The 22063-nt window shown below is 40.9% G+C and overlaps 1 protein-coding gene across 1 annotated transcript in view; it reads left to right on the top strand.

The window, feature by feature from the left end:
- Window positions 1–11227, top strand: part of LOC107091652 (zinc finger protein 658B-like) — a 19646-nt gene extending 8419 nt beyond the window's left edge. The window contains exon 2 of the mRNA XM_015385706.1: window positions 8254–11227. Coding sequence (XP_015241192.1) covers window positions 8391–10373 — 1983 coding nt within the window. The 5' untranslated portion in view covers window positions 8254–8390 and the 3' untranslated portion in view covers window positions 10374–11227. The remainder of the gene's footprint in view (window positions 1–8253) is intronic.
- Window positions 11228–22063: the final 10836 nt, after the last annotated feature.

Raw genomic sequence — 22063 nt, 5'->3', positions numbered from 1 at the left:
ATCGATGCATCGATACAAAACGATTATTATTTACACCCCTACTCCAGAGTGTTGTTCAGCATGGGGGTGAGTAGAAAATGAAGGCTAATCATGTTTTGGGTGTACTATTCCTTTAAGCTGTGTATTCACACTGTACGACAACACCCTGCAGTTTCGCCGTACAGTGTGAGCTCTAGCAACGATGGATTAAATCACATAGTGTATGCCTGGCTTAAACCTGCAGACTGAGAACGGAGTGCTCTGTTAGGAACATAATGAACAATCATATCTCTGATATAAGATGAAGCTTGGTCTTTTAAGGCTTTATATGTGGGAAAGAGGATTTTAAATTCTATTCATTTCAACTAGACTATTCCATGTCACTGCTGAGTCTTACCATATGGTAAAGAGCCAGCCCATTGCAGGGCAACACAGACAAGTGCAAACCACCATTCAGGCGCACACTCACACTTAAAGCCGGAGGTACAATGTGCAATTTTTTATTTTTTTTTTCCAGTCGTTGCACGCAGCTACTGCTCACACTGTACGACTAAACTGCGGGATTAAGTCATACAGTGTGAGTTCACAGCTCACGATTTATGTTCGGAATGACGCTTTCATGCGAACTGCCTACTCACCTTGTACGATTAAAAACCACCTAAAACTCTGCTCCACAGTGAGAAAGAGCTGCTCTGACTCTTCTAGTTGGAACCCAAACAAATAGAAGGGGAATATTAAACTCACTAGAGTGAAATGCGCTGCCTTGGCAATTTGTGCAATTTTGTGCTGAAAGCCATAAAAATAGGTGACAACGTTTTTGGAAAAAAGACATGGCTGAGTAAACTACTACGATCTGTCAATTTTACAGAAAGAACTGCATTTCACTCATTGCATCCCTGCCATGCTGTTGTGTTTACAGAAGAATTCTTGTTTGCTCATATGCACTGAGCGATATGCCCACAACGGTCTCAAGACCTCACGATTCCTGATCGGGAGGTGGTCGTGAGAGGCTGATCGCCCCTGGTAAGGTCCTGTAAACTACACGACGCACGATCAGGCTGAAAGTCGGCCCGATCAAAAGATTCTCACATGACTGGAAAATCGCCACGGAAATTGCACAGTGTATGACCAGCATAAGGAGAATTTAGAGCAGCCAATTAAAATGACAGTCATGTTTTTGGACTGTGGGAGGAAGCCTGAGTACCAGGAGAGAACCCACGCATGCTCAGGGAGAACATGCAAACTCATGCAGAAAGACCCCGGGCAGAGAATCGAACCCGGAACCTTCCTGCTACAAGACAGCAGTGCTAACCATCGCGAGACTGAGAAGCTGCAAAAACCATTGCTGGTTTTTGTTCAGAGGTTTTGCAGGCTTTCTCTGAACTTCACAATGTACTCAGTTTTACAACTTTTTGTGCTTCTTCAAAATTGCCAGCAAAAAAAGGTCAATGCAAATAGTTTTGAGATGCTTTGATAATGCTCTAATTTTTGGACAGTGTTTCCCCTTTTGTTTTTGTAGTTTGAGGTCAATTTCTTTTTTTATTATGCGCAAAAGAGCCCTTTTTTATTTTGCATTTTATTTAGTATTGCATGTTTTTGCTTTGTGTCCTGTTTGTTTGCGTGGATCTTGTTAATAAAGGTCTAATACTGGCACAGAAAAATAGTGAAAAGCCTTGAGCTGGTTAAAATAAAATGAAAACGAAAAGTTTGAATGAGTATATCATTTTAATTTTATACACTCTACTGTTTTTGAAGGTAATTTAAACATAGCGTGATATATATTGTTTATTCAGTTATTGCTCAAAAATATCCCTTTATTAGATTTTCTTCATATCGCCCAGCCCTACGCTAGTCCCCACCAGCTGTTGCAATGCCAGTCGCCTCTCGCTGTGGAAACGGTAGTCACCACCATATGACGCCAGTCCCTACTAGGTATTGCAATGCAAGTCGCCATCGGAGATGAAAAGCAAGTAAAGCCTGGTGGCCCACCAGGCTTACAAAACTAAAACGCTTGTTTTTGAGTAATATCAGGGGCCAGTTCGACATCTGTCTAGATAAATTAGCATTGACTAAGACTAACCATTTATGAAGTGATCGCTGCAAATTTTGCAAGTTGTATTTCGTTGGAAGCTCTGTCTCTTCACCGATGCCAGCCATCTCACTACATTTTCCAAGTCTTTGGGTAAGCGTTAGAATTAGACGCCCTCTTTTTTTTTTCCTTGTCAGTAGGCACACCACTATGCATGTTTTCAAGGCAATATCAAAGAAACTGCAATAGCTGCTGGTCATGTTTTATGTACGAGCAGTTTGACTTGCCGTTCACAGAGAAGTCGCGGGTGTCACTTATTTGCCTGATGTCCGCAGCACGTCCTCTATTGCAACCTTGTACTTGTATATGCATTAGGCTTTGGATACAATTTTATCTGTTAAAAATATTTTTTTTTATGAACTGCAATGGGTGAATACACCCCTTGACCAGTTGGTGAGAAAGAGTCCTCTGACACTGCGTTTAAGGATGTTTTCGGAATGGTTTGAATCACAGGCAACAGGCACTAAAATAGTAACAGATCTATTTAACTGTTACTAATAAAGGGAATTGATCCAAGCTGAATGGCTCTGAGTTGGTTGAGAGGGGCAGTAGACTCCTGTTCCTCTTGCAGAATGGCCCCTTTTAATAGGGGCCCCCTGATGGCAATATGACCAAATTGAGTGCCTCTTCGATTACAAAACTTTGGAGAATTGCAAATGCCTTGGTGTAAAGCATATTTAACAAAATTGTTTCCTCTAAATTAAATTCTTTTTCCCTTTTTTTGGTGTTATTTAGATAACTTTCTAAGTGCATTGTTTCCTCTTGTTAGAGTTAAAGGGTTGCCCCATCCTTATTATAGCCCCATTTATACTACCCTTTTGAAACCGTGCCGAGATCGGTCTGAGCACAGTAACCGAGATAACTGTTGAGTGTAAATGGCACGTAAAACTGAACCGGACCATGCTAGACACAACCAAACCGCACTAAACTTGTATTAGTTCAACAGTAGGGCAAGGTGCGGTTCGATTCTGGTTCTCGGAGAACAAAAACATATGAGCAGACCACTTCATCTCCTTACAGTCAGCCTCCGTAATCATGAAATTTCAGACATTCATGAAAATACTAGCTTCCTTACCTTGCCACACAATTTCCAGTGATAATTCTGCTTAGCATTGTGATGAACTTTGTTTGTCATATCCACTTCCCAAAAGCAGACTCTGTCAAGTAAAATCACCAAAGGCTGCCTTCTTCGCCTGACTCTCCGCAAACAACGAAATACCACAATTATAACAATACATAACTTCCTTAATGTTGTGGGTGCCGCCACGTTGCTTTGCTTGTTTCCCTCTAGAGAGCAATAGTAACGTAGAGCATCACTAGGAGGCGAGGAACTGTGTTAGAATGTTGTTTAAACGGTTATAAGGTGCCAAGCTCAGCATGGTTAACTGATCCAAGCTCGGCCCGAACTCTACAGATTGGATTTTAGAGGGTAGTGTTAATGGGCCTATTGTCTTTACATGATCCAGATTACTTGAAGCAGAGTTCCTCTCTGACTGGCAGAGATGTGCTTGGGTGAAGAGGAATGCAGAATATAGCTAGTAGACAAAGGCCACATGTGAAAAGATTTTGTATAGGCAAGTCATACCTTTTTCCCAACCACCGAAAAACCCTTTTAAACCCGGGAACAATCAGCTTGGGCAATGGTAGTAGAAACAGCTCCATGATGGATGTCTAACTTGGTTAGAAAAATTAGCAAGTGACACTCAACAATATCGCCTCAGCTCTGATTGGCATGCTGTGGGAACACCGGAGCCGGGTTGACCCTCTAAATTAGGTGACACCATTGAACGCAACGTATGGATGCAGACATTTTTGAGATATGCCCAATTTTGAATCGTGGTGATGGCGTGTCTAGAGGCATCCAGTGACACAGTTCACCCGTGAGTGATCCCGAAAGACTGGCCGTGGGTTAACTGCGACACACATGCAGACGACCTGGTTTCTGACATTAAACCAGGCTTTACTATGCCCCTGCTTGCTTATATGTTGCTCTGCATTGTTTACTTAAGTTTATGTCGCACTGGTGACATCATCAACGCTCACGCAGCATGATGGTGTACTTTAGACATGCAGTTGTGGGGGGACAAAGGTCATGCACCTTGCTAGCTAGCGGTTAGAGCCAGCTTTTTTTGCAGATGAGAAGAGAGCCAAATGCCAATCGTTAACGGGTCAGCCCATGTTTGAAAAACATGTGAAAGGCCGGTATTTTCAGTGGGAAAGAGGCTCTAGTCTTTTGCAATAAACAGCCATAACCTGTTAATTACGGAAGCTAGAGCCTAAGACGATGTTTTTCATCCCTGGTCCTTAAAGTCATATTTAAATCTCAAATCATTCTGGCTTAAACATGTATATAAATGGACTCTTTATCAGATGATATAGTCCCAAAAGTTAGAAAATGTGTATAAAAAAAATCCTCCTAAAATCTGAGGGTTTTTTTTTTATTCTCTTATGCATACTAGTTAGTTATACGTCAGCTTGTACACCTAAATTGGGCCAATCATATATCAACGGTTATCTGTCAATCAAATTTTTTCGGTCATAGCCTCTGATTCATATGTCGCAGCTAATATATGCAACGGTTGAAATAAGAATAATTGACTTTACCATTAAGTTACGTCCCAGTGTTCATGGGAATGGGCGTCTGTGTCTTCGGCAGGCGTAGAGCTAACAGAACTGGCAGCGTTACAAGGCAAGGGCTCAAACGTGTACGGCTGTAAGCCTTCTACGCTAAACGAAGCTTCTTCCACCCTGGCGTCCTCTTCTACGCAACTTCGTCCCCGCCTTCCTCCTCTAAATAAAAAATGTATGACGGAGGAAACTCATCCACAACTTCCAACACAAAAACTCTCCTCCTTGTGCATATTTCCGCTGTCCATAGTGTTTCTTGACAGGGTCGTTGCTAAGTGCTACTTGGCCCCAGTGTACTTTCCCATTGGGAACCTACTATTACTAAGTTGCTAACTGGCTAGCAAGATGCTTCCGACAAACCGGCCACAACCAAATATGCTTGCAAACCTTCCGCCATGACAATTCAGCCCCCTTGGTAAACGACCAATCACATTCACTTTATTCACTCGTGTAAAGTCGGGCACCACTCAGGAGAATTTGGAAATGCAACGGTTGGAACAGACGCTTCCCTACGACTAAAGCACATCTTGGATGTTTCCCAACTTTGACTGACAGGCTTTTCACCACAATATTCATTGATGATGTTCTTGACTAATGTTTATATGTCTAAAGGAGTGGTTTTAAAACCTTTTCATTGGGTTCTCACCTGGATTTTTATTGGGGGCATTTTCTTTTTTTTAAGATTTTGCTAAAGCAAAATATCGGATATCCCACCTTTTTGCACCCATATCTTTATTTTTGCCTCTTTTCTAATTAAGCCAGCTTCTGTTTCTTTTCTATCTTTTCTCCATATTGGGAAGTGACGTTTATATCTCCGCTTAACATGCAAACTGCAGATTGACCAAGTCAGATGCTGCTCTGATGATCAGCCTGCAGGCGGGATGGTGGCTATGCATCAGTATATAAAATACTTTGACTTAGGGCTTGGTGTATGGCTAAAAATAAAATCTCAATTTCATCATCTTGGATGATTACGATTTTAATTGGTTTTAATTTAAGCTTTAAAAACTACTTGCATGTATTTTAAAATAGATTTACATTGTTCGAAAAATATTGTACAAAGTAACAAATATTTAGTCAAGAATAAATGTATTGTAAAAAAAAAATGTAAACTTAAATATTCTTAACATAAATCTTATGCAAGTAAACACAAATGTTCATCCACCAATCATTGTACTGATTATCAGTAAAAAAAAAAAAATGTACACCTATATATTCAGCAGAAGAGCAAGAAAAAAAGAGCTTCATTTGCTGAAATATGCCTTTTATCGAACAGTAAATAACTTGTATTTATCTTTGGGGAAGTAGGTGGTTTCTAAACAGTCGCGGTTGAGAGCCCAATTTACATCCATATAACGGACAGTTAAACTCATGTATGGCTGGAGAGGTCGACCGGACCAAAGGACTGTAGTAGTTGCATAAAACATAAAACCCAGCATAGTCCAACTTTTTACAGAGTGCTTGTTGTGTTTCGACTCAGCGGGTCATATTTTGTATCACACACTTTTAGTATGTGAAGAAGCCAGGCTTCTCTACTATGTAAATGCGTGCCATGTCCATCCCTATATGAACAGCTACAGCGGCAGTCATCTGCACACTTCACTTTTGTATGGCAGCGCTTTAGAAAATAAGATGGCCAGAGTTTGTGTTCTTTTCTTGTCGTGCTATTGACGCTGCAGTCCCAAATCTGGGAGCGCTGCTCCAATTCTGTGGGGTGCCTTTGCCGGAGATGCTGAAACATGTTAGTTGAGCTGCTAGTCTTGGTTTTGATAGCATTTGGACAAACCTTGCACACTACTGTGGTCTACTTCACGTCAGCCTTGTCAAAGCCGAACTACTTCCATATAATCGACGAAACACAAGTTCCTTTTCTCGGTACCGACTTTTCAGATTGGGCAGTGGTCATGGGGTGAGTAAACAGTGCCGCATGCTATTGGGTGGAAGGAGGAAAGAGGCAGCGGAAGCAAACATGCAAGTAGAAGAGAAATAGAATCGAGAGATGTTCTCGATTTTACGTTTTAGCAAAATTTAAAATTGTGGACTTTTAAAAACATGAATTAATCGAATTTATTTGATTTATCACCCAGCCTTACTCTGACCATAGGCCGGTTTGGCTTGATAAAGCAGCCGTTTCAGCATCCTTCCAAACCTGGACAGTCCAACCCTTCCTTTAAACATTATCTCTGCAGGCATGGCAGAAGAGCTTTAGTCATTTGTCTGTAAGCTCATTCGGACTAAGTCTTATGCAGGACTCATACTGAACATGGTTGGGATGCTGCAATTAACTCAAATGGGTAAAATCAACGTGTACATTTAAATGTGGCAAAAGGTTGAAAAGTCCAAAGGGGCCGAAAACTTTCACAAGAGACTGTATGTCAGTCAAGTTTTACAGGGCCAGGTGAATCAACAAAGTGATTCCACAAGAAGGAAGTTTGACTGGATGCTGCAGTGGTCTCCTTGTCAAGCTTTTGAACTTCACAAGCCAATCGGGAACAGTCAGGCACCAGAAACAAGAAAGTCCCAGTGACTTTCATGATAAAACCCACACTCACTTGACCAGCAAAAATGAAAAGGCAAAACTGAGGGCTATCAGCCAATCAAAAGTTACAAATGTGCACGTATGCAGAGTTCTGCCTTTTGGAGCATTTGACTCCCAGAAAAAAGCGCTTAAATCCTCTCTTTAAAGCTTAATTTCTGTAGCTGAAGTAGCAGAATGGATAGCCTGGTCACAGTGTTCAGTATGATACACATTGAGCCACAGCTGCGCTTCCACAGCACCATATTCATTAGGAGCTTGGTGGACAGTTGGTATGGGGTGGTGTACTTTTGTTTTTTACAGCACTGACTCCAGGTCCTCAGATGGGTTTCTCGTGTGTGTAAATAAGGACGAAAATGTGTTTAAAAACAGTTTCTCAGGCATTACGCTCCTTTGAATTTGGCGCATTTGTTTAAATTCACCATCATTTTGACAATCTTCATTGTAATGTCATTGGGCTTAAATGCACTGGACAGAACCCTAGGAGGGGAAGCTTGGATGTCAATCATAAGCCCGATACACTCATAAAAGAAATGTGTGAGAAATGTTACTATAGCAGCAAACTAGCACCCTTGGACCAACCGTTGTGGTTTTAAGTCTTTCCAACCTCCATATGCCTGACCTAAATATATGGTTGATTGCCAGGTCTCTGTAGTGTTTTGTAGTAGCTGGGGAGGGAAAGCAATTTTTTGATACAGACATGCTGGAGCATAGGCACATCTAAAACATCCAAAACAGTCAGCCCCAAGGTAAAGTTTGAAAACCACTTGTATAGGCACTCCACTGCCTGTATGTAAGGACTGTTTTATAAAAAAGAAACTTGATTTGGCATTCAGTGCCAGCTGGATTGCATTTAAAGAATCAACTCATGTTTGAAAGCCAGCTTGTCAGTAAGGATCAATGTTGGCCAAGTACTGTGGTTGGGTTGTTCTGTAATTCTATTGGAGTCATCTTTGCAAACATTGTATAGCATCTTTTCACAGTATTTGTGTTTTTCATCTTTACTTGTCTTATTTTCCAGGTGCTTCAAAGTGGAAGATCTAAGGAGTTGAAATCTCATTATATTGTGGGACAAGAGGACTTCACTGATTGCCATGACATGGATATCTCTACCCATGTCTGTATAGAAATTTAGCTGCAAATACAGGTTCAAAAGTGATGCCATCAGCACACGGACATAATCGTTTAAACATGGAAAAACAGACAGCTGTGAATAATGTTGCTCCAGCACAGTCGGGAGGAGAAGCCAGTACTTTCATCTGTACGGAGTGTGGTGATGGATTCAGTCAATACTCCAATATATTGGCCCATATGACTCTTCATGGGCCTTTGGAATCCTTTTCCTTTGATGGCTCATCAAATGGATTTGAAATCCCACGGGAATATGTCCTCCAAGAAAATGGTACTCTGATTATTGTTAATGGGTTAGCCCAGCTGAATTCTTTTAATTCCTCTGCAAAACCAATAAACTCTTCTGTGGCCCCAATAAACTCCTTTCCAGCACCAATAAATACTTCAGCAGTGCCAAACCATTCTACTGCACCAATGACTCCTGAAAGATTGCCTTCACATTTGCCATCATCCAATAGGCCCGTTTCTGCAACTTTGAACTCCCAGTCGCCCTCATACAAAGTTGCATTTAAACCCAGGCCACCCGGCTTGAACTCGGAAGAATCACAACAGAACCATTACCGTTGTGAAATATGCAACCGGTCATTTAGCAGCTCACAGAGTCTGCAACGTCACCAGCAATATGGGAACTCTGAGAGGGGCTTCAGATGCACTCTGTGCTGCAAGATCTTTGAAGATAAACAGAGCATCAAGAAACACCTCCAAGGCCACTTGAATGAAAAATGTAGCTTATGTGGTCTCTGTGGTAAAAGATTCCTTAAAGTCGATGCACTCAATGCTCATCAGAAAGAGAATCACTCCATCCCCAAGGCTGCGGGTAAACTAGAGACTAAGGAAGACAAAAAGGCATATCCCTGCAACAAGTGCAAGCTAGTATTCTTTTGGATGTCAGACCTTCAGATACATTCTTTGTATCACTGCAAGGGACAGGAGCCTGATGTGGAGTTTGAATCAGATTCTGAAATTGAAGAGAATTCCAAGAATTCTGAAGACGGGGAACTTGTCAACTGCCACACAAATGGTACGTCCGATGATACTAAGAACGGAAGCCGAAAAATCACAAGAGATGACTGCGATGAAAAGAATAAGCAACCCACATTCACTCCCTACAGATGTGGTTTGTGTGGTGATCGGTTTGAGAGTTTATCAACCCTAAAGGAGCACCATGTCACACATCAAACTCAGGAAGAAATTGATAAGATGAATCAGGAGCACCAAAAGCCCTTCAAGAGAGTTCTACCCCCAAATAGAAGCCGAAGGAGATCAAATCCAAATGGAAAACTTCATCCTTGTAAGCACTGCCATCGAGTCTTTAATCACTCTAGTAGTTTATCTCGACACATGAGATATCATAAGGGAACCATGCACACTTGTGTATTTTGTGGAAGACATTTTCCACAGCGTTGTGATTTGAGAAGACATGTCGTCATGTACCACAAAACCGAAGGTTTGAAACTCTTGCACACAAATACACAAAATGGGCCATCATCTAATTCGGTTGATGAGGAGAAACAGATTAAAGCTCCTGAGGACAACTCAAAAGAATCCTCTGAAAAAGAGCTGACTTCAGGAGAGCAAACTGGAAAAGGTGGTAGAGTTAACTACAAATGTCTTGAGTGTGGAAAGAAATTTGGGCTTTTATGTGTGTACCAGCGACATTTGCGCTATCACAAGAAAGAGCCTACCAAGTCTCCACCCGAGATTAAGAATAGTTCATCTCCTCAGGTTGAAATGGAAAGTCACAGAGAAACTCAACACTCTGATGTTGATGATGACGATGAGGATGATAATGGACAGAAATCTCCTAAAATTGGAAACGATGTAGAAAAAGAGCTTAAAAACGATGATCCAGAAGACATAGAGGACGACACTTTTGACCAAAAACATGCTGAGAAAAGAAGTCCTCACGAGGCTCTTTATGAATGCACTGAATGCACTGAAACATTTTCAGGTTTGGACACATTTCTTCAGCACCAGGCTTCTCATGGCCCAGACACAAAGGGTAACTAATGGATGGGGGAAATGGTATTGGTGGAGAGTTTACAAAATACTTTTTTATCAAATGGACCCATAAAAAGACATTTGTGTATCATGCTACTATACTCCCATTGACATTTTTTGCAGGTCAACTGGCTTCTTCAATTTTTTTAGTGACGTATATTACGGTAAAGTTCATTTTAACTGTGTTTTACTTAAATTGTTGAATTTAATTACTTTATGTGTATGCATATATTCATCATTTTTGAACCTATAGCATTGTCACTCATTAGATTGTCATTAAAATAAGATACATTTCTCTAATGCTTGAAAGTATTGCTTTGACTCCCTGTTTTCTGTGGCAACTGTAAAATCCACTTAAATGTAAACCAGAACATGTGCCTAAAGTACACTTTATTCTGTATTGTTTTAAGGTATGGATGTCAGAGACAATTCTCGAAGGCCGGTGTCCTGAACCTTTTATATATGTTCCTACTTTAAATGAATCAAATCTACAGTCAAATAATTGGGTCCTCTGCAGAACCTCAGTTCAATTCAGGAGGTTATTGAGATATTTGATTTAAGTGTGTTGGGCTAGGGAGAAATGGAAAACTTGCTTCAGTAGATGCTCTAAAACCCTTACATGATTGGCTGGGGTTAAGTGGTCCAGGCCAAATTTATTACACTTTTTGATAACCATAAGTGGTTGAGAGCAGTACTCTTCATTCCACAGTTGCTTTTTGGTGATGAAAACCTTTTTTTTTCTTTCTTCTCAGGATCTAGATGGGCTTTATTCATCTCACAGTGGAGAAATTATTTTGTCACGTCAGCTCAATAGTCAAAAGAAGGTGTGAAAAGGAGGAAAAATTAATACCCTGTGCAATAACCTGTACAATAATCCTGTTAAATAAGAGACTTCAGATGGTGTATATACATATAATATACACACCAGCTGAAGTCTCTTATTTAACAGGATTATTGTACAGGTTATTGCACAGGTTATTAAGTATAAATAGGTTATTGCACAGGGTATTAAATGGTTATTGCACGTAAGTTATTGCAAAAGGCATATTTTCCTATATATTTTTTGCTTTTATATATGTCTGCTTCAACAGACTTTAATCAAATATGATTATTAGCAGATTAGATTCTGGTAAGAATAGGGCCGTTTCTGTCAACTTTTTCTAATGCACATTTTGTAGTATCACAGCAAAAAAGCTTGATGGGAAACGGCCACATAAAAAAAAATTCCTTAAATTTGCTAAAATAGATTTCACACATGCTTGAAGTTTTTTTTTATGGCTTTTGCAAACAAGGATTAATGTGCGAAACGGGAGATGCAAACTGTGGCTGTTAAACATTGTTGGAAAGCTTCGATTCTCCACAATTCAATCACTAAGTTTGTTTTATGTACACAGCAAGCACCAGAGCACAATTAACACAGATATAGCAGCATGTCGAAATGTAAACATGACAAAGCAGCCACGAAAACCTACCTTTGAAGGCGCCCATAAGCGATTTTATAAATCCAATCTTCAATTGTTTATACTCTATTAATCTATAAGGGTCCACAGATTAAAAGCAATACGGCATTCATAATAGAAACATTCCATGATGAGAAAATCGCCACATAACATCAGTTTTTTGACGTCAGAAAGTTAGCTGGTCATGCTTAACGTATTTCTAAGAAGACTTACTTCCTCAAGGTTTGTCTGCAATGTTTGGTTTGTTTTTTTTACATCGTCTTCTTACCTGCAAGACAAAAGTGTCTTTCTCTGGTATTATCGGCTTGCGTAAGAATTAAAAAAAATACACTGCTGAGACTGGATCAGTGCGCACAGTTTTGAAGCTGTTTACTAACAACGTGCCAATATTTATGAAGCTTGTATGCTGATTTTGTATTATTAGAATGCCTAAGGCTGAAAAGAAAACATAATATAGCCCAGAAAAGGCACTGGAGCTTATTTAAGCTTGAAAAGCAGCAGATTCACTTTTTTGTTTTCTTTAGATTTTTATGTTATTTTAGGTTTATAGATGTTACCTTTCGTTATATACAAAGATTCTGAAAAAACTGGAAAAAAAATACATAAATGTTTTGTGGTCATCAAAATGCATCAGTGTTATTCTATGGGTCAAATAGTTAAGTAAAAGCATTTGGCACAATCTGGCACATTTGGAGAGGTTTGGAGACGCTGGTGGCACCAAAAGTTCAAAGCCCCACAGCTCTGGAACTGTTGTAGCTAGAGGGCTGAAATTACCTGCATTTGTGATGAGACATGCATATTCTTAAGCATGTCTTTATTACTGCTGTTCAAAAAACACATATTTTCAAGAAAAAAACTTTGAGTCATGTCATATTTTAGTCACGCTATTTCCATTTAAATTTTCAGTTCGTTTTAAATGATGTATCACACATGTAATTTGGGCTAACAGTTCCTCAGTTCTTTGCTTTTCCATTTGGGTATACAAAATAGGTGAGATTACTTCAAATTAGGTGGGTGTTAAGAGGTTTTAACTAGTGAGACAGTTTGTTCAGACCGCACGCAATAGAGGCAGCAGAAGCAGGTGGTTTACATGCAAAGTCAATGTTTAATGTGCCGCAAAAGGTCATGCAGCGCATTTCGAGCAACAGGAGCAGTGCGTCTGAGCAGCTGAAGCAGCACCTTTTGAGCTCCTGAACATCTGATGCACGGGAAGCGATGCAAAGGCAGCAGCTGCTTGAGTTGGAATAATTGAACTTTTGCTGTTCGACGTGCCACATCGACCAGAGGAGCTGGAAGGGAGACGGATGCAGCACTGCTTATGCAGATTGTTATGATCAATCCACTTAAACAGTTTATTCATGCATAAATTAACTTAAAGTGTGGAAACCTGCTGGAAAAATATGTTCGCTTTTTTTCTGCTGCCTACAGTTTGGATTATGTACATGAAAAACGCCCTCCAGCTGCCGCGAACATTAGTGGAAAACCCCAAAGATGCGACTGGGCCAGAGGCTGCTGTTGAAGGGGATTTCCAGGGACAAATTACCGCCAGTGTACGGGAGTGAGCTGCTTCGACAGCGATATATTTGAAGGCAGGATCGTAATCTTGATAAAGTTATCAGGTTGACTTTCTTTCTTAAAAACATATTAAAACTACTTTTTACCAACTTATTACAGCAAATATAGCAAAGCCTCTCGCTGCCATTGCACACTGAAGCAGCAGACGCATCTGGACACACTGGACGCTCCTCAAGAGCTTCAAAGCTGCTCTTAAGGCGCCTCAGACCTTAATGCGTATACCAGCATCAAAAATGAAGCAGCAGAACCTTTTTGCTGCTTACAACGCTTGCAGTCTGAACGTAGCATAAGGCTATGTTTACACTGCAGTTCTTGATAATCAATTCAGATTTCTTTCCTGCTTAAGGCTGATTCATAGTCGGAAACCAGGTCGTCTGCATGTGTGTTGCAGTGAATGCAAATGTGCCTTCACCCCTGCCGCAGACACTCTGCTGCACCTCTCCAAAATTATAGGTGACCGCAGACAGAAGGCATCTTGTTGGTCAAATCTACATCCGCTCTGCCCTATGCATATTTCCTGTTTGGTACCTTACTGGCTTGTTTTGTTTGTATGACCAACATTGCGGAAAACGACTCATGAAGTTGGATCAGCTAGAAGAGTGAGGTTCACGAGAACGCTGGGACCCTTTTTCCACCTGGATCCCCGCTCTTTTTCACCTCATGTCCCTCCTTTGTTGCACAAACTTGCCCCCACTTCTTCCCCGCCTCTGCCATATTTAGACCCTCAGCTAGTTCGTGATTATCCCTGCATTGTGGCGTTGAATAACATAAAGCAGACCATGCTTAAATACTGGGCATAAATCAAAAATATCTGTGACAAGCTCACTGTGACACACTGCTGCGAGGAGTATAACCAACCCTTTAGTTTTTCAGACTACTGCATATATGTGACCACAATTAGACCCCAATCCAAACATTTTACCACTCCAACAATTCCTGGACTTGCAGAATAAAGTAGACATCACATTGCGGCACTGTTTATGGAAGTAATAACAGATGGCTGTATCTCTAAGTTATCATTAAAAGTTGGTAATCGATATGATTACATTAAAACAGAGCAAAAATATATACAAGGTCTTTGTCTGGAGCACTGACTGCTGTGCTGGGAGAGGAGGTTGTATGAATGAATAAAATGCAATATGACTGTTCAGAGTACTGATGCTTTAAAAATTATTGCATTTGTATCCAATGTAGTACCACATATGCAAATGGCCTTATCACATTTTTTGGGACTGAAATATGGCAGCTGTGACTGCAATGAAAAAGTCTGAGTCGCATATGGACACAAAAAGAAACTATTTGCATTGGATTTGCTTGCATTGTGAATGTAGCATATGTGTTTTTCAGACTTTGTCCATGTCACTGTCCCACTTTTTTTTTTTTTTAGATGCTTCCCTGGTCTGGCCCACAATATCAAATATTTTTTAGCATCAAATATTTGGAATTCAACCTTAGCAGCCACCAAAAGGTTCAGATGCCAGTTAATCTGCCATTTATTAAAGTCAGGTGTCTGGAGGCAGTGAGATACCTAAAACATTTAGGACCATGAAAAAATTGGTATAGGAATCTTTGGCTTTAAGTACCACACTTATCTAATGGCACAGTCCCTCTGTGATGATGATGATGATGATGATGATGATGATGATGATGATGATGATGATGATGATGATGATATATTTCGATATATCATCACAAAAAGAATTAATGACTAATCCTAGAGGATTCCAAACTGACTTGGCAAAATTTTAATTGAAGCTGGGATGAGCAGTTGTAATGGAAAGAGGCAACAAGAATTTGGATTTTGACTAGTTTTAGAGAGGCTGTCTGATATTTTGTTCTTATAAGGTCTGATAAAAGGCCCTTGGAACAAGTTTGAAAGCAGAGGCAACAGACCACAAGACAGAAGGGTAAGTGGCCCCATTTTATTACCCATTGAAGGGGTTAGTGTAGGTTTCAAGGTAAATATGCATAGCTTTGTGAGGGGTTTTCTGTTGTGTTAATATGTTTTGTTATTAAGCTACAGTTCACCATTTGTCTGAGCCAATTGGAATTCATGCATTCTGTGAATCCATGAGTCCATTTTAGTTATGACCAGAAACTGAGTACTAAGCAATGGTTAATTCCTTTGCAAATTAGTGGGTGCATATCACTTACTGTTATACAAGCCATTGCCTTCAATTATAAAAAAAAAAAAAATGTTAATTTAAAAAATATTAATATTTTAGTTTTTTTATTTGGTTTATGTTGGGGTAATGGGGATACCATTGGGCACAGAGACTAGCTCCTTTTCAAACAAACTGACCATTTACATGTTGGCAACTAAAGCAGGCCATGTCCTTCAGTGACTGTTTAATCCACAATGGAGCTGGCAGTACAGAAAGGTAGGTAGCAGGATTGACTTAGATGCTAACCCTACTGTTCTTAACCTGCTACATGTGGCTATGGAACAGGCCACTAAACCAAATGCAGTACTCTATTTCTTCTGCCAAAAGCACTTCATGTAAAAACGTGTGAGCCATAGCAAAGGGCAGTGAAATAAACAGTTTTTTCGACTACCGTTAGCTTTTGCTGGCCATTGATCAACTAAAAGGCTCAGACCAGCATTTCAAACATTGTTTCTGCTGAACCAATTCTCAGTTATCGTTAGATATATAAATCAAGTAAAATGATCTGATTCTTACTTTTGAAAACCTGAATTTTTTGTTTGGAAACTGCAAAATAGGCTTCAATTATAAGGCAACCGGCAGTGGCGTGCACCGGGGGGGCTCTCACCCCTTGAAAAAAGTGTGCCAAAATTCCCTCCTCAGAACTATAATGCTTGTTAAAGTGTTATCTTGGAAGGCAAAATCTGTGCTTAAGTGCTCTCTCTGGAGTCTAGGCACATGCCAAAGTGCCCTCTCAGAAGCCAAAACTTGTTAAACTGCCCTGCACAATGATGACATGTTATATGTGCCTTTTTTTATTCGCCCTGTCTTCAAAAAGTCTGCCGTGGCCACTGAGTTTTTGGGGGGTTTTCTAAAGAAATTTCAACACCTATTTAGAAGTCTTCAAGAACACCTGGATAGTTGTTGAAAATGTGAAAGACCGGCTGCTTTTGAATTTAAGCCTGTTTCGTTGTTACCATGACAAGGATTATGGAGAATTTTCACATGTACATGGGGAAAGTTTGTTGTACTGCTTAATCACTTTCTGTACATATTCATAGTCATTGTCTCTCGCTTCATCCAGGACTGGGTCGCAGGGGCAGCAGTCTCATAAGAGACACCAAGATCTCTGTCTCCGTAGACACCCACAGCTTTGCTGGGGGATGCCTGAGGTATTCCTAGGCCAGCCTAGAGAGATAAGCCCTATTTACACTGTTTGGTCCAAGCACGGTAACTGAGATAGCTGTTTAGTGTAAATGGCACGCACAACTGAACTGCGCTAACATGGTACTAATTCAACAGTAGGGCTTCAAGCAGTTTAGTTCTGGCTCAGTTTTCAGATAACAATGAGCGCGTGAGCCGCATCATCTCCTTCCAGTCCTTCAAGACATTCATAAAAATACTAGCTTTCCTACCGTGCCACATGATTTCCAGTGATGACTCTGCCTAGCAGAGTAATGAACCTCGACATTCATTGTTGTTTCCTGCATCTTTAAGCCCTGATTAGACTATAATTTGTCGTATCCACTTCCCAAAAGCCGATTCAAACAAAGTCGGCCTTCTTCGCCTGGCTCTTGGCAAACTTCCTGAGTGTTACGGGTGCCGCCATGTTGATTTGGTTGTTTACCTTTAGAGAGCAGTAGTACCATAGATTGTCACTAGGAGACAAGGAACTGTGCTAGCATTGGGTGTAAATGGTCTTAAGGAACAGAGCGCCGCACTGTTAACTGATCCAAGCTCGGCACATATCAGTTTTTCAGAGGGTAGTGTAAATGGGGCTCTAGTCCCTCCAGCATGTTCTTGGTTTTCCCCTTGGCCTACTCCCGGTGGGACATGACTGGGAGACATGCCAAGGAAGGCATCCAGGGGGCATCCGAAAAAGACGTCCAAGCCAGCTCAATCCTGGACTTCATTTTGTATACACAGATTTTATACAAAACACATTTTTGATACGTACAGCTTTTCGACAGTGAATGCGCAGCAACTTAGCAGTGAAATGAACATTTCCATTAATGAAGTGCAGCAGGGATCAAAATGTAAACAGTGTAGGAGACACAAAAGCCATTGATGTGGAAGGTTCAGAGCAGTGCAAAAATAAATAAATATATATGGTGCAAATTGCAGTACAAACACAGAGTTGAGTTCTGTTTTGATGATTCACCATGTAGTGCAAGTTTGATTTCTACAATGTGATGCAGCGCCTCGATTTGTGATTTGATTAGTTTTCAACAGTCTTATGGCCGCAGGGAAAAAGCTGCAGCAGAACCTGCTGGTCATGCATCCAATGCTGAGAAGCCTCTTCCCAGAGGGTAGCAGTAAGAACAGCTTAAGGAGGGGGTGTGAGGTGGTCGCTGATGATGTTACGGGCTTGAGACATGCAGCACTGGAATGAAATCTCTTTTACAGAGGGGAGTGGAGCACTGATGATCCTCTCTGCTATTCTCCCCACTCTTCTTCCAATCTAAGGTGCTGCATCCTCCACATCATACAGTGAGACAACTGGTCAGAATGCTCTCTATGGTGCTTCTGTAGAAGGTCTTGAGGGTGGGTTGGGGTAGGTGGGTTCCCCTCATCCTCCACAGGAAGTACAAGCGCCTCCGTGCCCTTTTGACCATTGAGGAAGTGTTTGTCCAGGTTAGGTTGTTGTGCTGCTGACCACGTCTACAGCTGAGCTGTTGATGGGTAGTAGAGTGTGGTTCGGCCGGTTCTTCCTGAAGTCGATGATGATCTTCTCTTCATCTTTACGTTCAGGATCAGGCTGTTATGGGTAGTCAGCATTTCATGGTAACAAAAGATGTTTGACATTACTGGCATGAGATATGAAATCTGCTCATAAGTCAATCCCTAGTGTTCTAATTCAAAAGTATTGGCAGATCACTGCAACAATCCTATCAGTCAAGCAAATGTTTTTATTGCTTTTTATTTAGCTTACCTTTTTAGTCTTGCATCCCATGTCAAACGACTTGGCAAGTGACCCAGGTTAAAATCGCCTTCAAACATCTCCGCTCTGATCGGCATACAGTGGGAACATCAGACCCAGGTCCACCCACTTATTTACATGATACCATTGAGTGCAACAAATGTGCTTCACAACATCGCATCAATTGCATCTGATCTAACAAGCCAAAACAACTGCTTTCAGTCAAAAAACATGGTTCAGCATTGGTAAGAGGGATTCGGAAAGATAAAAAAGCCAAATAATAAAGATCACTTACTTTATCCTGTCTCCCTTCCATATTGCTCTCCATTGTTTACTTACTAACACTGACTTCTGTTGCTCTGAGGACACATCAACACTAACCCAGCGAGTGGGGGACACAGGCCACGCAGCTTGCCAGCAGGGCAATTGGGAAGGGATCCAAGTGCCGAATGTTGGCGGGTTACCCGTGTTTGAAAAACCTGTTAACCTGCTAATTTCAATGAGAAAGAAGATTGAGACTCTTCAATATCTTTATCAGCTAGCAAGTATCACAAATGCTCACAGATATATCTGAAGTTGTCCTTCCACTGCGCATGTAAATTCTAAAACCATTCACTCTTGCCCATCGATCCAAACACACATCCATCAAGCATGTAATTCGATAGCAGTATGGACATGCATACTATAACCTCTCTTTTCTGCTCGGCTGTAGAGGTGGTCAGCAGTACCAAATTCCTGGAGGTGCTCATCAAAAATGAATGATCCAAACACACATCTATAAAGCATAAAATTCTATAGCAGTTTGGAGAATGTAGGCATTCTTAAACCTCTCTTTTCTGTTATGCATATGCTATTCAATGAAGATATTTTTGTTTTGGGTATGCTGGTAAGAATGTTAACTGACGAGGGTTCACATATAACTTAAGAAACAAACTGTCTCCTTCATCAAGCAGAAATCACTCAAAAGAGGAGAGAATATAAACATTTAAAGGCCTACATTCATAAAAGCAAAACTTGACAGATGTTTATAACATGGCTCTAATTGGAGTTCAAGAATGGCCACCAAACAAGGTTTTTGGTATACCTTTAAAGCTCCTATATTATACTTTTTTAAGCTTTTCCAAGAATAGAGTATATTGGCATATTGATGATGAAATAATGCCTTTAGTGTTACGGAGTATTTCATTTTAAATGCTAGTTATTTTCTTCCAACTTGGAAGACAAACACTTTCCTTCAAAGGGAAGCTGCCTTTACCCATCTGGGTGCTTTTTTTTTTTTTCAATCAATAGTTAACACAGAAACAAATGTTCAGACAGGAGGAAGTAAGGAATGCTTTTTAGAGATTCGTAGGTGGCTTTTAAAAAAGCTGTGTTAATTTAACACTTAAAATTATTATGAAAGCATTCATTCTCTTTAGTTAGCTTTCAAAATTTGCCACTCTTATTTGCTCTGCATCTTGCACAAAATTGTTGCTGTCCTCCTCTGATCTCCTTATTTAAGTTCTAGGGCCTGGTTCGACCATCTGCTGCCTCTGCCCAGCTCTGGTGTGCTTTAGCTCTAGAGCGGTGTACAGTTCGCCAACTTTATCCCGCTTTACTCACACTCTTCTGCCGGGATCTTTGCTTGAAATTCCACTGCACCTGACAGAGCTCTTGCAATGGTGCATTTTCCAAATGTGGCATGGCTCTGCCATGGTGTTATCATCCCCACTGCCTTTTGTTTGTTGTTGTGAGCCCCTTTTACCTTCTGAAGGCTGAACTACATCCAGGACCTCTCTCAAGGCCAAAATCAAAATTCCATAACTAAAAAAAAAGAATACTTGTTGTCCCTGTGTAGATTATCTGCTAAATAGAATACTTCAACTCAACTTAAATCAGACTCATCGCCCTCTGCCTCACATCGCCTCTCCCCAATTGGAGAAAATTGCCATTTCTATGTAATACAGGCACAGCACAATGAAGATAGGCATTTCCTTAAAGGGGTGGGTTAACACTTGTCTATGTAGGGTAGTTATCACCACTAGTTTTTCACAAGACGGGGAGGTACTGCTGCTCAGAAAGGAGAACTAATGAAGATTACTTAGACATGAATATATCAAGGAATATATTTTTTAACAGGGTTAGAAGCAAATTGATTATATAATGCAAATAGATTTTTGCATGATATAAACATGTCGATATTTCTACTGAACTCTGTCTTTCTGAGGTGGAGAAAGTATTTGGTTGACCCTTTTCCGGATAAGCAGGTCAAAAAGTATAGGAGAGCATAATAATAATAATACATTTAATTTAAAAAGGCGACTTTATGGACACTCAAGGTCACTGTAAATAAGCATAAAAACACAGTGTCAGAAACAAAATAAAAAACATTTAAAAAATAAAGAGGCTGTGACAGTGAAATTGATATTTAAAGAGAATATGCAATTTTAAACACATGAATTTTGAGTTGCATTTTAAAATGGAGAATTGAGTCCGTGTTTCTAAGTTGGGGTGGTAGAGAGCTCCAGAGTTGGGGGGCAGAGCGGCTGAATGCTCTGCTCCCCATGGTGGTGAGACAGGCGGAAGGGACAGACAGGTGTAAAGCAAATGAGGATCTAAGAGCAAGGGAGGGGGTGGGAACATGCAGGAGGTCTGACAGATATGGGGGAGCAAGTTGGTGAAGTGCCTTGATTGTCACCATGATCATTTTATAGTGAATGCAGAACTGTACGGGGAGCCAGTGGAGCTGTCGAAGGACCGGAGTGATGTGGTGGATAGAGGGAGTTCTTGTTATGATGCGAGCAGCTGAGTTCTGGACCATTTGTAGTTTGTGGAGTGATTTCTGAGGAAGTCCAAAGAGGAGGGAGTTGCAGTAATCTAGTCAGGAGGTGACAAGGCTGTGCCCAAGTATGGCAGTAGTGTGCGGGGTAAGGGAGGGACGGAGGCGGTTGATGTTTCTTAAGTGGAAATAGGCAGACCGGGTAATGTTATTTATATGGGATTGGAAAGATAGTATGCTATCGAGGATGACACCCAGACTCTTAACCCGGGGGGAGGGCGAGATGGAGGAACTATCAATAGTAACTTGGAAACTGTCGGTTTTGGAAAGAGTTGATTTGATGCCAATGAGGAGCACCTCAGTTTTACTACTGTTTAATTGAAGGAAGTCGTTGGTGAACCAGACTTTTAATTCGCAGATGCAATTTGTGAGGAGGCGGGCAGAAGAGAGGACGATGGTTGCGTGGTGAGGTAGACCTGGGTGTCATCGGCATAGCAATGGAAGTGGATGTTAAATTTGCTGAAGATATTGCCAAGGGGAAGGAGATGGATGATGAAGAGCAGGGGGCACAGGACAGAGCCCCAGGGCACACCTGAGGTGACTGGGTAGGGGGTGGATTTGAGGGTCTTCAGTTGAATGAACTGAGTGCGGTCAGAAAAATAGGAAATAAACCAGTCGAACGGAGTGCTATTGATGCCAATGGAAGAAAGCCTACTGAGGAAGGTGGTGTGACAGATGGTGTCGAAGGCTGCACTCAGGTCGAGGAGGATGAGGATGGTGAGTAGTCCAGAATCAGATGCCATGAGGAGGTCATTGGTGATTTTGATGAGTGCTGTTTCAGT

The sequence above is a fragment of the Cyprinodon variegatus genome, unplaced genomic scaffold (assembly GCF_000732505.1).
Source record: "Cyprinodon variegatus isolate N-32 unplaced genomic scaffold, C_variegatus-1.0 Scaffold346, whole genome shotgun sequence".
Classification (NCBI taxonomy): Eukaryota; Metazoa; Chordata; class Actinopteri; order Cyprinodontiformes; family Cyprinodontidae; genus Cyprinodon; species Cyprinodon variegatus.
The sequence above is the reverse complement of the archived record's forward strand: the minus strand, read 5'-3'. Positions and strand labels throughout refer to the sequence as shown.